This window comes from Numenius arquata, unplaced genomic scaffold (assembly GCF_964106895.1).
Source record: "Numenius arquata unplaced genomic scaffold, bNumArq3.hap1.1 HAP1_SCAFFOLD_1530, whole genome shotgun sequence".
In the NCBI taxonomy this organism is placed as follows: Eukaryota; Metazoa; Chordata; class Aves; order Charadriiformes; family Scolopacidae; genus Numenius; species Numenius arquata.
The window spans coordinates 1-16,402 of NW_027415026.1; the positions used below are offsets into that span (position 1 = coordinate 1).

Sequence of the window (16,402 nt, forward strand, 5' to 3'; positions counted from 1 at the left end):
CCCCAGGAGGACCTTGGGGACCCCGTCATGGCCACCAGGGACCCCACTGGGGACCCCACACGGTCCCGGGGACCCCAGGAGGACCTTGGGGACCCCACCATGGCCACCAGGGACCCCACTGGGGACCCCACACGGTCCCGGGGACCCCAGGAGGACCTTGGGGACCCCATCATGTCCCCCAGGGACCCCACTGGGGACCCCACAGAGTCCCAGGGACCCCAGGAGGACCTTGGGGACCCCATCATGGCATGGCCACCAGGGACACCACTGGGGTCCCCACACAGTCCCGGGGACCCCAGGAGGACCTTGGGGACCCCACCATGGCCACCAGGGACCCCACCGTGTCCCCTAGGGACCCCACTGGGGACCCCACAGAGTCCCAGGGACCCCAGGAGGACCTTGGGGACCCCACCATGTCCCCTAGGGACCCCACTGGGGACCCCAGGAGGACCTTGGGGACCCCACCATGGCCACCGGGGACCCCACTGGGGACCCCACAGAGTCCCGGGGACCCCAGGAGGACCTTGTGGACCTCACCATGTCCCCTAGGGACCCCACTGGGGACCCCAGAGAGTCCCGGGGATCCCAGGAGGACCTTGGGGACCCCATCATGGCCACCAGGGACCCCACTGGGGACCCCACAGAATCCCAGGGACCCCAGGAGGACCTTGGGGACCTCACCATGTCCCCTAGGGACCCCACTGGGGACCCCAGGAGGACCTTGGGGACCCCACCATGTCCCCCAGGGACCCCACTAGGGACCCCACAGAGTCCCGGGGACCCCAAGAGGACCTTGGGGACCCCACCATGGCCACTAGGGACCCCACTGGGGACCGCACATGGTCCCAGGGACCCCAGGAGGACCTTGGGGACCTCACTGTGTCCCCTAGGGACCCCACTGGGGACCCCAGGAGGACCTTGGGGACCCCACCATGGCCACCAGGGACCCCACTGGGGACCCCACAGAGTCCCGGGGATCCCAGGAGGACCTTGGGGACCTCACCATATCCCCTAGGGACACCACTGGGGACCCCACACTGTCCCGGGGACCCCAGGAGGACCTTGGGGACCCCACCATGGCCACCAGGGACCCCACCGTGTCCCCTAGGGACCCCACTGGGGACCCCACAGAGTCCCGGGGACCCCAGGAGGACCTTGGGGACCCCATCATGTCCCCTAGGGACCCCACTGGGGACCCCAGGAGGACCTTGGGGACCCCACCATGGCCACCAGGGACCCCACTGGGGACCCTACACGGTCCCGGGGACCCCAGGAGGACCTTGGGGACCTCACCATGTCCCCTAGGGACCCCACTAGGGACCCCAGGAGGACCTTGGGGACCCCACCATGGCCACCGGGGACCCCACTGGGGACCCCACACGGTCCCGGGGATCCCAGGAGGACCTTGGGGACCCCACCATGGCCACCAGGGACCCCACTGGGGACCCCAGAGAGTCCCGGGGACCCCAGGAGGACCTTGGGGACCCCACTGGGGACCCCACACGGTCCTGGGGGACACAGGTGGGACCCCGCTGGTCCCCAGGGCCCCCCGTGCTCCCCACTCACAGCAGGGCCTTGTCGGGGCGCAGCAGCCGGGGCGAGAACTCGCTCAGCACCTCCAGGAAGGGCAGGTTGAGGGGGGGCAGCCCCGTCCCGGGGCCGGGGGGCTCTTGGAAGGCGAACTGGATCCCCTCCCTGGCAGGGATAGAGGGATGAGGGAAAGGCTGAGCCCCAGCTCGGCCCCCCCCCCCCCCGGCCCCCCCCTGCCCCCCCCCCCAGCCCCTCGCACTTGTGCAGGTTGAGCAGCGCCGGGCGGTTGCGGAGCTGGTGGAGGCTGAAAAGGAGGGAAAAGCGTCGCGCCAGGTCCCGGATCTCCTGGAAAGCCTCGGATTCCTGGATTTTGGGGCCCTGCTGCAGCAGCAGCTCCGTCATCAGCTGCGCGGAGGCGGAAGGTCAGTGAGGGATCCCCCCCCCTCGCAGACACCCCCCCCCCCTGCTCCCCTAGAAGCCTTCCAGACCCCTGGACCTGCCCAGAGACATCTCCCAAAATCCCATCCGCGTCTCCTGGAGCCTCCCAGATCTTCCTAGATCACCTCAAAGACCCCTGGAGACTCCCTCGGATTCTCCAGAGACCCTCAGAGCTTCTTGGAGACCCTCAGAGCTTCCTGGACCCCCCCCCCCAGGGACACACACACACACACCCTGGTACCTGCTGGAGACTGAGGAGCAGGGTGCGAGCCCACTCCTCCCGATCCATCTGCCGGGTGCAGTTGAGAGTCTCTTTGATGATGTCCCCGTAGTCGCTGTAGAACTGGAGAGGAGTTGACAGGGTCCCACGTCCCCAAGATGTCCCCAAAATGTGTCGAGGGGTCAGGGGACAGCCCTCTCACGTGTGTGTTTGTGTCCCCCCCCTGACCTTGGCGTAGTGCTTGAAGACGTCGGAGGCGGCGCTGAGCTCCAACACGTTGTAGATGATGAGTTTGCAGAAGCCGGCCAAGAGCACCCGGCGTTGGTGCAGCTCCTCGATGCGGCTCTCGGTGTCCTCTGTTGGGGGGGGGACAATGAAGAGGACAGACGTCCCCAAGGGGACATCCCTAGGAACACGGAGAGGGGAGACGTTACCGGTGGCCGAGAGCTCCTCGTGGTCACCGGCGTGGTAGAAGACGTGGTCCATGAGGAAGGCGGCCAGCTGGGACTGAAGCCCGGCGTCGGGCAACAACACCAGAGGGGCCAGGGTCTCTCGCCCGTCCTGCAGCAGCTGGGGCCCGAAGACCAGCAGCAGGTCGCTGAGCACCATGAAGGCCTGAGGACACGGGGATGGGCTCAGGGTCAGCCCATTTCCCCCCAACCCTCCGTGTCCCCCCCCCCCCCCCACGTACCTGCTCCCGGATGCCGGCGTCCACGTCGGAGAGGCAGCTCTGGCACCAGGAGCAGAAAGAGGTGACTCTGCTCTTCAGGTTCCGCAGCTGCTCCTGGGCAAGGGGACGAGGAGGTGGCCTTCAGGGACTGTCCCAAGGGACTGTCCCTTGGGGCCGTCCCTGTGCCCCCTACTCACCTGGGGGACGTTGGTGCTGGGCAGGCGCGAGAGCTCCCAGAGAACGTGGAAGTGGAGGCAGGTGATGGTGGGTACGAGGACCTGGGGTGGGGGGGGGGGGGGTGGGGGGTAAGGGAGGGGGGCTGCAGTGCTGAGGAGCCCCCCCCCACGTCCCCACCCTGTCCCCGCTGTGTCCCCAGGGCCCTACCTGCGGGGGCACCTCGCCTGTGTCCACGGCGCGCTGCAGGAGCTGGGCGCAGGGCTCAAAGAGCTGCCAGGGCGTCAGGTCGTGGGCGCTGCAGGGACAGGGTGACATCAGCAGGACCAGGGGATGGGGACATGGGGCAGGGGACAAGACCTTGGGGGACATGGGGAGCACGTGGGGCAGGTGGACAGGACCCTGGGGGACATGGGGACACAACCCTGGGGGACACAGGGACATGGGGAGCACATGGGGCAGGTGGACAGGACCCTGGGGGACACGGGGACACGACCCTGGGGGACAAGGGGACATGGGGAGCATGTGGGGCAGGGGGACAGGACCCTGGGGGACACGGGGACACGACCCTGGGGGACAAGGGGACATGGGGAGCATGTGGGGCAGGGGGACAGGACCCTGGGGGACACAGGGACACGACCTTGGGGGACATGGGGAGCATGTGGGGCTGGGGGATAGGACCCTGGGGGACACAGGGAGCACGTGGGGCAAGGGACAGGACCCTGGGGGACACGGGGACACGACCTTGGGGGACACGGAGAGCATGTGGGGCTGGGGACAGGACCCTGGGGGACATGGGGACACGACCCTGGAGGACATGGGGACACAGGGAGCACGTGGGGCAGGGGGACAGCACCCTGGGGGACATGGGGACACGACCCTGGGGGACATGGGGAGCACATGGGGCAGGGGGACAGGACCCTGGGGGACATGGGGACATGGGGAGCACGTGGGGCAGGGGACAGGACCCTGGGGGACACGGGGAGAACGTGGGGCAGGGGACAGGACGCTGGGGACACGGGGACACGACCTTGGGGGACATGGAGAGCATGTGGGGCAGGGGAACAGGACCCTGGGGGACACAGGGAGCACGTGGGGCAGGGGGACAGGACCCTGGGGGACACGAGGAGAACGTGGGGCAGGGGGACAGGACCCTGGAGGACATGGGGACATGGGGAGCATGTGGGGCAGGGGGACAGGACCCTGGGGGACACGAGGAGCACGTGGGGCAGGGGACAGGACCCTGGGGGACATGGGGACACGATCCTGGGGGACATGGGGACATGGGGAGCACATGGGGCAGGGGGACAGGACCCTGGGGGACGCGGGGAGCACGTGGGGCAGGGGACAGGTTGCCAGGGACACACAGGGCAGAGGGACAGGGTACCACAGGACACAGGGAGGGGGGACAAGGACACCGGGGGACCCTTGGGGACGTGGGCGGAGGAGCGGTGTGGCCCCATGGCCCCCCACTCACTTAAACAGGATGGAGATCCTCTTCAGCGTGGCCGCCATGCTGTACACCTCCTCCTCGTCCAGGGACGAGGCCTGGGCAGGGCCCTGGGTTGGGGACACCCCACGTGGGGTTGGGGACCCACACCAGGCTGGGGACACCCCTCTCCCCGTGGTCCCTTGCCGGCCCATCCCAGACCAGTTCTTCCCATTCCCTTCCCAGGCCACCATCCTCCCTTTTCCCCTCTCCTGTCCCCAGCCTCATCCCAGCTCCGGGTCCCTGTTCCCAGCCCTGGGGTGGCCCAAGCTCCTTGTCCCCATCTTCAGGTCTGGTCCCCAGCCTCATCCCAGCTCCGGGTCCCTGTTCCCAGCCCTGGGGTGGCCCAAGCTCCATGTCCCCATCTTCAGGGCTGGTCCCCAGGTTCATCCCAGCTCCAGGTCCCTGTTCCCAGCTCCGGGTCCCTGTTCCCAGCCCTGGGGTGGCCCAAGCTCCACGTCCCCATCTTCAGGTCTGGTTCCCAGCCTCATCCCGGCTCCGGGTCCCTGTTCCCAGCCCTGGGGTGGCCCGAGCTCCGTGTCCCCATCTTCAGGTCTGGTCCCCAGCCTCCTCCCAGCTCCGGGTCCCTGTTTCCAGCCCCAGATCCCTCTCCCCAGCCCTGGGGTGGCCCGAGCTCCGTGTCCCCATCTTCAGGTCTGGTCCCCAGCCTCATCCCAGCTCTGGGTCCCTGTTCCCAGCTCCGGGTCCCTGTTCCCAGCCCTGGGGTGGCCCAAGCTCCACGTCCCCATCTTCAGGGTTGGTCCCCAGCCTCATCCCAGCTCCGGGTCCCTGTTCCCAGCCTTGGGGTGGCCCAAGCTCCATGTCCCCATCTTCAGGGCTGGTCCCCAGATTCATCCCAGCTCCGGGTCCCTGTTCCCAGCTCCGGGTCCCTGTTCCCAGCCCTGGGGTGGCCCAAGCTCCACGTCCCCATCTTCAGGTCTGGTCCCCAGCTTCATCCCGGCTCCGGGTCCCTGTTCCCAGCCCTGGGGTGGCCCAAGTTCCACGTCCCCATCTTCAGGGTTGGTCCCCAGCCTCATCCCAGCTCCGGATCCCTGTTCCCAGCCTTGGGGTGGCCCGAGCTCCATGTCCCCATCTTCAGATCTGGTCCCCAGCCTCATCCCAGCTCCGGGTCCCTGTTCCCAGCCCTGGGGTGGCCCAAGTTCCATGTCCCCATCTTCAGGTCTGGTCCCCAGCTTCATCCTGGCTCCGGGTCCCTGTTCCCAGCCCTGGGGTGGTCCAAGCTCCACGTCCCCATCTTCAGGTCTGGTTCCCAGGTTCATCCCAGCTCCAGGTCCCTGTTCCCAGCTCCGGGTCCCTGTTCCCAGCCCTGGGGTGGCCCGAGCTCCGTGTCCCTATCTTCACGTCCAGCCCCATCCCCGGTGTCCCTCTCCCGTCCCCCACCTGCAGCAGCTCGGTGACCTCCTGGTGGAACTTGTCGGCCAGCTGGTCGGCCAGGCGGCTGCGCACCAGGTCGCCGCGGCCGTGCAGGGCCAGTTGGGGGTCGCAGAGCACCTGGAGGGCGCGGGACGCGGCCCCCAGCACCTCCGGTCCCGTGTGTTTCTCCACCACCTCCTGCAGCTGCCCCAGCACCAGCTCCAGGTGCTGTGGGGGAGAGAGAGGAGCTGGGGGGGGCCGGGGACACCGGGACACCCCACCGCCCTGGGGACAAGGGGACATAGGGCATCCCCCCCCCTGCAGGAGGATGGGGACAGCCATGGGGGACAAGGAGAGCCCCGTGATGGGGGGCAGGGAGAGCCCCGTGATGGGGGGGCAGAGGGGGCACAGCCTCCTGACGGGGCAGGGACACAGAGCACCGGGAACGAGGGTCTTGGGGCTTCCCAGGGGGATCCACAGCCTCCCACAGGGACGTAGAGCCCCCCCCGCCTCCCCCCCTGGGAAGATGGGGACAGCCACGGGGGACAGGGACAGCCATGGGGGACAGGGACAGCCACGGGGGACAGATGGGGCACAGCCTCCCGACGGGGCAGGGACACAGAGCACCGGGGACGAGGGTCTTGGGGCTTCCCAGGGGGATCCACAGCCTCCCACGGGGACATAGAGCCCCCCCCCCGGGAAGATGGGGACAGCCACGGGGGACAGGGACAGCCATGGGGGACAGAGGTGGGGGGGGGCACAGCTTCCCGACGGGGCAGGGACACGGAGCACCGGGGACGAGGGTCTTGGGGCTTCCCAGGGGGATCCACAGCCTCCCACGGGGACATAGAGCCCCCCCCCGCCCCCCCCCCCTGGGAAGATGGGGACAGCCACGGGGGACAGGGACAGCCACGGGGGACAGGGACAGCCATGGGGGGCAGATGGGGCACAGCCTCCCGACGGGGCAGGGACACGGAGCACCAGGAACGAGGGTCTTGGGGCTTCCCAGGGGGATCCACAGCCTCCCACGGGGACGTAGAGCCCCCCCCCGGGAAGATGGGGACAGCCACGGGGGACAGGGACAGCCACGGGGGACAGAGGTGGGGGGGGCACAGCCTCCCGACGGGGCAGGGACACAGAGCACCAGGGACGAGGGTCTTGGGGCTTCCCAGGGGGATCCACAGCCTCCCACGGGGACATAGAGCCCCCCCCCCGGGAAGATGGGGACAGCCACGGGGGACAGGGACAGCCATGGGCGACAGAGGCGGGGGGGGGCACAGCTTCCCGATGGGGCAGGGACACGGAGCACCAGGGACGAGGGTCTTGGGGCTTCCCAGGGGGATCCACAGCCTCCCACGGGGACATAGAGCCCCCCCCCCGGGAAAATGGGGACAGCCACGGGGGACAGGGACAGCCATGGGGGGCAGAGGGGGCACAGCCTCCCACTGGGGACAGGGACACAGAGCACCGGGAACGAGGGTCTTGGGGCTTCCCAGGGGGATCCACAGCCTCCCACGGGGACGTAGAGCCCCCCCCCCCCCGGGAAGATGGGGACAGCCACGGGGGACAGGGACAGCCACGGGGGACAGGGACAGCCATGGGGGGCAGATGGGGCACAGCCTCCCGACGGGGCAGGGACACAGAGCACCGGGAACGAGGGTCTTGGGGCTTCCCAGGGGGATCCACAGCCTCCCACAGGGACGTAGAGCCCCCCCCCCGGGAAGATGGGGACAGCCACGGGGGAGAGGGACAGCCACGGGGGACAGAGACGGGGGGGCACAGCCTCCCGACGGGGCAGGGACACAGAGCACCGGGGACGAGGGTCTTGGAGCTTCCCAGGGGGATCCACAGCCTCCCACGGGGACATAGAGCCCCCCCCGCCCCCCCCCCCCCCTGGGAAGATGGGGACAGCCACGGGGGACAGGGACAGCCACGGGGGACAGGGACAGCCATGGGGGGCAGATGGGGCACAGCCTCCCGACGGGGCAGGGACACGGAGCACCAGGAACGAGGGTCTTGGGGCTTCCCAGGGGGATCCACAGCCTCCCACGGGGACGTAGAGCCCCCCCCCGGGAAGATGGGGACAGCCACGGGGGACAGGGACAGCCATGGGGGACAGAGGCGGGGGGGGGGCACAGCCTCCCACTGGGGACAGGGACATAGGGCATCCCGAGGGCACCCCGTCCCCCAGCCCCATTTTTCTTGGGAAAAAGGGGGTCTGCCCCAGCCCTGGGGGGGGGCTGGATCCTGGCTGGCGGGGGACACACACACACACACACACACACACACACACACACAGAGAGCACCTTCTCCAGGCGCCCGGTGCAGTAGATGCTGAGGTCGAAGCAGCGCAGCGCATCCAGGAGCGGAGCCGCTTTCTCCGCATCAGCCGAAAACTGGGAAGGGGGGGGGAAAAGATAGGGTGGGAGGGGGGGGGGTCGGCACTGAACCCCCCCCCCCAACCCGGGGATCCCCGACCCCCTCACCTTGGCCAGCAGCTGGGGCAGGGCTGGGATGAGGCAGTGGGTGAGCCGGGTCTTCTCCTCCACCTGAGCCTTGCGCTCCCGGGCTGAGGGCTTGGGGGGGGGGGGGGGGGGCAGAGGGGGGCTCAGGGTGACGTTTGGGGGGTACCCCTGTCCCCTCCTCAGCCCCCCACCGTTACCTTCTTGGCTGGGCCGCGACCCACCGGGGGCTGCCCCTCGGATGCCTGGACCACGCTGGCCGCTAGGATCTCCACCAGTGCCTTCTCCTGTTGGTCCTCCAGACCTGGGGTGGGAGGGAATGGGGGGGCTGGGGGGGTGGCCCGGCACCCCCTCTGCTGTGCCAGGGGGTCCCCGCAGGTCCCAGTGCATCCCAGTGTAATGCCAGTATGCCCCCAGACCACCCTCCAGCGCCCCAGCGATGTCGCAGTGCAGCCCAGTGATCTCCCATCGCGTCCCCCCGTGTCCCAGTGACGTCCCAGTGCCCCCCCCATCACATCCAAACATCTCCCAGCGACGTCCAAACATCTCCCAGGGATGTCCCACAGCAACCCCAGCGTCTCCCAGTATCTCCCAGTATATTGCAGCAGCGCCCTGGTGTCTCCCCATGATCTCTCAACGCATCCTAGCGCGTCCCAGTATCTCCCAGTATATTGCAGCAGCGCCCTGGTGTCTCCCCATGATCTCTCAATGCATCCTAGCGCGTCCCAGTATGTCCCAGTATATTGCAGCAGCGCCCTGGTGTCTCCCCATGATCTCTCAACGCATCCTAGCGCGTCCCAGTATCTCCCAGTATATTGCAGCAGCGCCCTGGTGTCTCCCCATGATCTCTCAATGCATCCTAGCGCGTCCCAGTATCTCCCAGTATATTGCAGCAGCGCCCTGGGGTCTCCCCATGATCTCTCAATGCATCCTAGCATGTCCCAGTATCTCCCAGTATCTCCCAGTATATTGCAGCAGCGCCCTGGTGTCTCCCCATGATCTCTCAACGCATCCTAGCGCGTCCCAGTATCTCCCAGTATATTGCAGCAGCGCCCTGGTGTCTCCCCATGATCTCTCAATGCATCCTAGCGCGTCCCAGTATCTCCCAGTATATTGCAGCAGCGCCCTGGTGTCTCCCCATGATCTCTCAACGCATCCTAGCGCGTCCCAGTATCTCCCAGTGCATCCCAGTATACCTCAAGGGTGTCCCAGGGTGTTCCAATGTAGCCTACTTGGTCCCAGCAACGTCCCAGTGTCTCCCAGTGACACCTCAGCACATCCCAGTGTTTCCCAGTGACTCCTCCACGATGTCCCAGTGTCTCCCAGTAGCGCCGTACCCTCGGTGGGCGACTCCTCCAGCAACAAAGCGCTGATGGTCTCCCAGTCCCGCAGCCGGGGGCCGGCGCAGTCCCACAGGCTGTCCACCAGGTAGGCTGCGTGCTCGTGGAGCTGGGGACGGGGACGGGGGACCGTCACGGCGCCCAGGGGTGTCCTGTACCCCCCCCCAAGAACCCCCCCCCCCCCCCCAAAAAAACCCCTCCAATGGCCGCTCTCACCTCGCTCTGGATGAAGAAAGCCAGAAGCAGCCGGAAGAAGGTCCTGTTGTCCCCGTGGTGAGACGGCTCTCGCTGGGGGTCCAGCAGCCTGGGGACAAGCGCAGGAGGTGACACGGGGGTCCCCCCTGTGCCCACGCTGGGCATGGGGGAGGAAGGGGGGGGGGGGGGGGGCGAGAAACCCCAGGGACACGCAGACACGGGGGTCCCAAGTACCTGAACAGGATGTACAGGGGACAGTGCCCCAAGGGACAGGGGCAGGGGGGTCCCAGGTACCCCCCCAGTGGGGACAGAGCTGAGGGGGACGCAAGGATCAGACACCCAAGGGACAGGGACAGGGACAGGGGGGTCCCAGGGACCCCCCCAGTGGGGACAGAGCTGAGGGGGACACGGGGACCAGACACCCAAGGGACAGGGACAGGGGGGGTCCCAGGTGCCCCCCCAGTGGGGACAGAGCTGAGGGGGACACGGGGACCAGACACCCAAGGGACAGGGACAGGGGGGTCCCAGGGACCCCCTGCTGTGGGGACAGAGCTGAGGGGGACACGGGGACCAGACACCCAAGGGACAGGGGGGTCCCAGGTGCCCCCCCAGTGGGGACAGAGCTGAGGGGGACACGGGGACCAGACACCCCAGGGACACGGGGGTCCCAGGTGCCCCCCCAGTGGGGACAGAGCTGAGGGGGACACGGGGACCAGACACTCAAGGGACAGAGGGGTCCCAGGTGCCCCCCCAGTGGGGACAGAGCTGAGGGGGACACGGGGACCAGACACCCAAGGGACAGGGACAGGGGGGTCCCAGGTGCCCCCCGCTGTGGGGACAGAGCTGAGGGGGACAAGAGACCAGACACCCAAGGGACAGAGGGGTCCCAGGTGCCCCCCCAGTGGGGACAGAGCTAAGGGGGACACGGGGACCAGACACTCAAGGGACAGGGGGGTCTCAGGGACCCCCCCAGTGGGGACAGAGCTGAGGGGGACACGGGGACCAGACACCCAAGGGACAGGGGGGTCCCAGGTGCCCCCCGCTGTGGGGACAGAGCTGAGGGGGACACGGGGACCAGACACCCAAGGGACAGGGGGGTCCCAGGTACCCCCCCCAGTGGGGACAGAGCTGAGGGGGACGCAGGGACCAGACACCCAAGGGATGGGGGGGGCGGGGGGTGTCCCAAGTACCCCTGGCTCTGGGGCCAGACCCCTAGGAGGACACCAAGACGGGGGCCCCTACTGGCCCCCACCCTGGGCTGGCCCCTGAGCCCCGAGGGACAGGGAGGACCCGATGTGACGTCACCCCAGATGTGCGGGGGCCGGGACGAGCACAAACAACCGTCTCTGCCAGGAGCCACCAAGGCCTGAGCCCAGATAAAGACGGCGCCGGCGGCCCCCCCCCTCCCCTTCTCCGCCTTCCCCCCCCCTTCCCGGCTCCGCAACGACCGGGGGGGGGGGGGATCCCGGAGATGGGGGATCCCGGAGATGGGGGATCCTGGAGATGGGGGATCCCGGAGATTGGGGATCCCGGAGATGGGGGATCCTGGAGATGGGGGATCCTGGAGATTGGGGATCCCGGAGATGGGGGATCCCGGAGATTGGGGATCCTGGAGATGGGGGATTCTGGAGATGGGGGATCCTGGAGATTGGGGATCCCGGAGATTGGGGATCCTGGAGATGGGGGATTCTGGAGATGGGGGATCCTGGAGATTGGGGATCCCGGAGATTGGGGATCCTGGAGATGGGGGATTCTGGAGATGGGGGATCCTGGAGATTGGGGATCCCGGAGATGGGGGATCCCGGAGATTGGGGATCCTGGAGATGGGGGATTCTGGAGATGAGGGATCCTGGAGATGGGGGATCCCGGAGATTGGGGATCCTGGAGATGGGGGATTCTGGAGATGGGGGATCCTGGAGATTGGGGATCCCGGAGATGGGGGATCCTGGAGATGGGGGATCCCGGAGATTGGGGATCCTGGAGATGGGGGATTCTGGAGATGGGGGATCCTGGAGATTGGGGATCCCGGAGATTGGGGATCCTGGAGATTGGGGATCCTGGAGATTGGGGATCCTGGAGATGGGGGATTCTGGAGATGGGGGATCCTGGAGATTGGGGATCCCGGAGATGGGGGATCCTGGAGATGGGGGATCTCCCGGAGATGGGGGATCCTGGAGATTGGGGATCCCGGAGATGGGGGATCCCGGAGATTGGGGATCCTGGAGATTGGGGATCCCGGAGATTGGGGATCCCGGAGATGGGGGATCCCGGAGATGGGGGATCCTGGAGATGGGGGATCCCGGAGCGCGTGGAACCAGGTGGCCACGGGGCTGCGGTCGCCTGACCCCGCCACGCGTTGGGCTTGTGTTTGCCCCCGCGACGAACCCGTGTCCCGCTCTCGTTAAGGACGGCGTTAACGAGCTCCGGGAGAAAGGCTCCCCGAGGCGGAGAGGGAGGAACCCCAAGCCTGAGTCAGGATTTGGCAGCGACGGAGACAGAAAAAAGGCTCGGGGTTCCGCGGGGGGGGGGGGGGGGGGGTGTGGGTGTTTAGTAGCCGGGTTGGCAACCAGGCCGTGCCAGGTACCGGCCCTCGCTCACCGACGATAGAGGAAAAGCCCGGCGGCGGTGGCCAGTGGCCGGCTGGACACGTAGACCACGGGGTAAACGCTCTGACAGTCTTCCTCCGTCAGCGCCTCCTCCATGTTCCTGGGCAGGAGGAGAAGTCGGTGGTCCCCGCTCCCCCCCCCCCCCCCCCCCCCTCCCTGGGGACCCCGTGTGTGTCGTCCCCCCCCCAACCAAATCCCCATCATCTGTGTCCCCCCACCCTGTCACGGGAGGACCCTCTGCCCCCTACATCCCCCCCCCCAATCCCCATCATCTGTGTCCCCCCCCCATCACGGGAGGACCCTCTGCCCCCTATGCCCCCCTCCCCCCAAACCCCATCATCTGTCCCCCCCCCCATCACAGGAGGACCCTCTGCCCCCTACGTCCCCCCTGTCACGGGAGGACCCTCTGCCCCCTACGTCCCACCCTGTCACGGGAAGACCCTCTGCCCCCTACACCACCCCCCCCAATACCCATCATCTGTCCCCCCCCCGTCACGGGAGGACCCTCTGCCCCCTATGCCCCCCTCCCCCCAATCCCCATCATCTCTCCCCCCCCCATCACGGGAGGACCCTCTGCCCCCTACACCACCCCCCCCCAATCACCATCATCTGTCCCCCCCCCGTCACGGGAGGACCCTCTGCCCCCTACGTCCCCCCCTGTCATGGGAGGACCCTCTGCCCCCTATGCCCCCCCTCAATCCCCATCATCTCTCCCCCCCCCATCACGGGAGGACCCTCTGCCCCCTACGCCCCCCCCCCAATCCCCATCATCTCTCCCCCCCCTGTCACGGGAGGACCCTCTGCCCCCTATGTCCCCCCCCAATCCCCATCATCTCTCCCCCCCCGTCACGGGAGGACCCTCTGCCCCCTATGTCCCCCCCCAATCCCCATCATCTCTCCCCCCCCGTCACGGGAGGACCCTCTGCCCCCTATGTCCCCCCCCACCCCGCCACCGGCCCCTCGCTCACTCCAGCATCATCGTCAGCAGCTTCACCACCTCCACGGCCACCTGGGGCTCCTTGTCGAGGACCATGGCCACCATACGGGTCTGGGGAGGGGGAGGTGGTCGGTGACACCCCGCGGGGGACCCCGGGGGGGAGGAAGGACCCCCCCCCCTTCGACGGTCCTGGCTCACCTTGAAACGGCTGGTGAAGAGTTCCATGTGGGCGACCGTGTCCCGGTGGCCGTACAACCCCTGCAGCGCCTTCACACACTGCAGCCGCACCTCCCACTGCTGCGGGGACAAGGACCCTCAGCGGGACCCCCGGCCCGACCCCCTGAACCCCCCCCGGACCCCCATCCCCGGGCCCACCTTGTCGTGTAGGGTCCAGCCGATGTACTTGAGGTAACCGTCGGTGAGGAAGGAGACCGCGTAGCTCCTCATCCAGGTTCCAAGCTCCTCCATGCAGATGGCTCGAATCTCGGGCACCACGTCCCTGCCGTGGGTGACACCGTCCGGGGTTCAAGCCAAGCGTGGTCCCCCGCCGGTACCACGACCCTGTCACCGGCATCGCCCCCCACCAACCCACCCCCACGTCCCGTGTCCCTTCTCCCCGGTCGGGAAGAACCCGAAGAACCATCGGGCCAGCCCCGACCTGTAGCGGTGCACGAAGACGCCCTTGAAGATGGCGTTCATCATGTTCTCGATCTCCTCCTGCTGCTCCCGGAGCTGGAGGAGAGGAAGGGGAGGACGAAGTGGGGTTCAGATGGGGTTCCGAACCCCACCACCGCCATCCAGCCCCCCCCCCACGGCCACCGCTCACTTCCCGACGCTTCTCCAGCAGGGCTTCCAGCTTATCGGTGGCCCGGCGGCCGAGCTCCTTGCCCCGCTCGGCTTCGTACTGCCGCTGGTTGTTCTCCTGGTGCAACCTCACGCCCAGCGCCACGTTCACCAACGCCGTCATCAGCTTCATGGCTGGAAACGCGGAGCTGGGAAGGTGGGGGGGGGGGAATTGGCGGGAGAGGGCATCCCCCGACCTTCAATCCAAGGAGATGCCTACCTGCCAAGGTGCTGGTGTGACGGAAAGCCCGCACCTGGGAATCGGAGAGGCTGGTGAGGAGGGAGATGAAGGCGTCCACCAGGAATCCGTCGTAGACCACGCCGTACTGACAGCACCGCACCACCGCGGCCACCAGCTCGCACAAGCCGGCTCGGAAGCGGCGCCAGGGTTGGGTACGCAAGGAGAGGGGATATTCGGCCGAATCCTGCGGGAAAAGGGATGAAGAGGAACCCTTCCCGCCTTGCTCCGTGGTTACCAACCACCCCATCCATCTCCTCCGTCCCCGCTCCCGCCCGGCACCTCCTCGAACTTCTCCGTCAGCTGCTGGATGATCTCCGAGTTCTGTAGGTTCCTGAACATCTCCAGGGTCACCACGCCTGCGGAGAGGGGGGGTAAGGGGGGGGTTGGGGTAGAACGGGGGTCCCCGGGTTTGGGAGGGACGACACCCCCCCCCACCAGAAGCACAGAAGGGAGAGAGCAACCCCCTCGGGGAACCCCCACCTTTGCAGCCGCAGGAGCGGATGAGGAAGTTGGCGAGCTCCAGGAAGCCCATCTCCTGGTCCTGCTTGTAGGTCTCCAGCCACTCGGCCACCACCGTCTGCGGGCCACAGGGCGACTGGAGACACCCCAGAGATTGAGGGGGGGGACGGGGGACACACACCCCAGGGATGGGATTCCCACCCAGAAGAACCTGGACCGGCCGGAGAAAGGAGGGGGGGAAAGGGGGGGTGGGCCAGGTTGTGGTTGCCCCATCCCTGGAGGTGCTCAAGGAGAAGTTGGATGGAACAACCAACGTCCCTTGGCCCAGGGCAGAAGCTTGGACCAGATGGTCTTCGGACCCAAACCGTTTTGTGACGCCCCCAACCCAGACGTACGTGGGGGGCCTCCCCCCACCACCACCCCCCCCAATCGTGAACCGGGTGTTCCCACCCCCACGTCCCGGGGTCACGGTGGGAGTTTGGGGGGGGGGGGTGGGGGTGTTTTACCTCGATGGCCACCTTGCCCGACCTGATGGCCTCAAAGAGGGTGTTTTGCTCCGGGCTACCGGTGCTCGGGCTACTCCCGTCCCCGCCGGGCTCCTTCCTCCGGGAACGTTTGGAGACCTGGAAGTTGGGGGGGTGGGGGTGGGGGAGAACGGAGGAACGGAGGTTGGGAGCCAGCCCAAGATTGGGGGGGGGGGGGGGGGGGAGGTGGATGAAGGTTTTTTTTTGGGGGGGGGGGGGACCAACGGGAGACACAGACGGGATGTACGGCTCCGTTGCTCCGTGGTCGGCGCGATCCCCGCTTGCCAGGACGTCGCAGAGTGTCCTCGAAGTCGCTGCCGGAATCTCCGCTGCTGAGGATCCTGGAAGGAGGAGAGAGGGGGGGGGGACAGGGAGGGAGGGGGGGGACACGACAGGGTGGTGGGTGGGTGGGGGGGACGACACAGCCGGTGGGCACCCCCCCCCCCCCCTCCAACCAACCCCCAACTCACGGGCTGTCGGATGCCGATGGCGATGGCGGGGGGGGGTTCTGCTCCCCGGTTGCTCCCGGTACGGGGCTGGAACTGGTACCCGGTACGAGCGAGGAACCGGAGCTGGAGGAGGCGTCCATGATGCGGGTCGAACGTCGGGGGGCGGCCATGGCGACGGCAGGGGCTGGGGGGGGGACACACACACACACAATGGTGGGCTGGTGGGGAGTGGGCCCCCCCCACCCCACCCTTGGCCCCGACACCCCAAGGTTTTGGGGGCAGGGGGGGGGTGCGGGGGCCAAATGCCCACAAACACCCCCTGCCTGGGGACACTGAGGAGGGGACGAGGACCCCAGGCCTGCCCCAGGGGGTGAGGCCCCCCCAAACCCCCCCCGGGTCACACTAGGGGGGGGGTTAGGCCCCTCCGAACCCCCCTGATCACACTTAGGGG

General features: G+C 67.9%; 1 protein-coding gene across 1 annotated transcript; it reads right to left on the reverse strand.

The window, feature by feature from the left end:
- Nucleotides 1–1,562: 1,562 nt before the first annotated feature.
- Nucleotides 1,563–16,121, reverse strand: STAG3 (STAG3 cohesin complex component). Its single transcript, XM_074167433.1, has 27 exons — nucleotides 16,052–16,121; nucleotides 15,728–15,843; nucleotides 15,485–15,601; nucleotides 15,000–15,096; nucleotides 14,799–14,875; nucleotides 14,499–14,703; nucleotides 14,262–14,413; nucleotides 14,094–14,167; nucleotides 13,811–13,934; nucleotides 13,634–13,732; nucleotides 13,467–13,546; nucleotides 12,491–12,598; nucleotides 9,914–10,001; nucleotides 9,695–9,806; nucleotides 8,558–8,661; nucleotides 8,382–8,471; nucleotides 8,202–8,291; nucleotides 5,923–6,123; nucleotides 4,510–4,580; nucleotides 3,243–3,330; nucleotides 3,056–3,136; nucleotides 2,880–2,972; nucleotides 2,623–2,803; nucleotides 2,417–2,544; nucleotides 2,210–2,311; nucleotides 1,790–1,935; nucleotides 1,563–1,695 (listed from the first exon to the last, which is right to left on the reverse strand). The coding sequence occupies exons 1-27, from the start codon at nucleotides 16,119–16,121 to the stop codon at nucleotides 1,563–1,565; spliced, it is 3,027 nt and encodes a 1,008-aa protein (XP_074023534.1).
- Nucleotides 16,122–16,402: the final 281 nt, after the last annotated feature.

Excerpts from the sequence above, each read along its gene's own strand:
- STAG3 (XM_074167433.1), bottom strand. The coding sequence starts at position 16,121 with ATGGCCGCCCCCCGACGTTCGACCCGCATCATGGACGCCTCCTCCAGC. Across the intron at positions 14,876-14,999 it reads CCGCTCCTGCGGCTGCAAAG|GCGTGGTGACCCTGGAGATG; the intron begins GTGGGGGTTCCC and ends CCCTCTCCGCAG. Across the intron at positions 13,547-13,633 it reads TCTTCACCAGCCGTTTCAAG|ACCCGTATGGTGGCCATGGT; the intron begins GTGAGCCAGGAC and ends CCCCCTCCCCAG.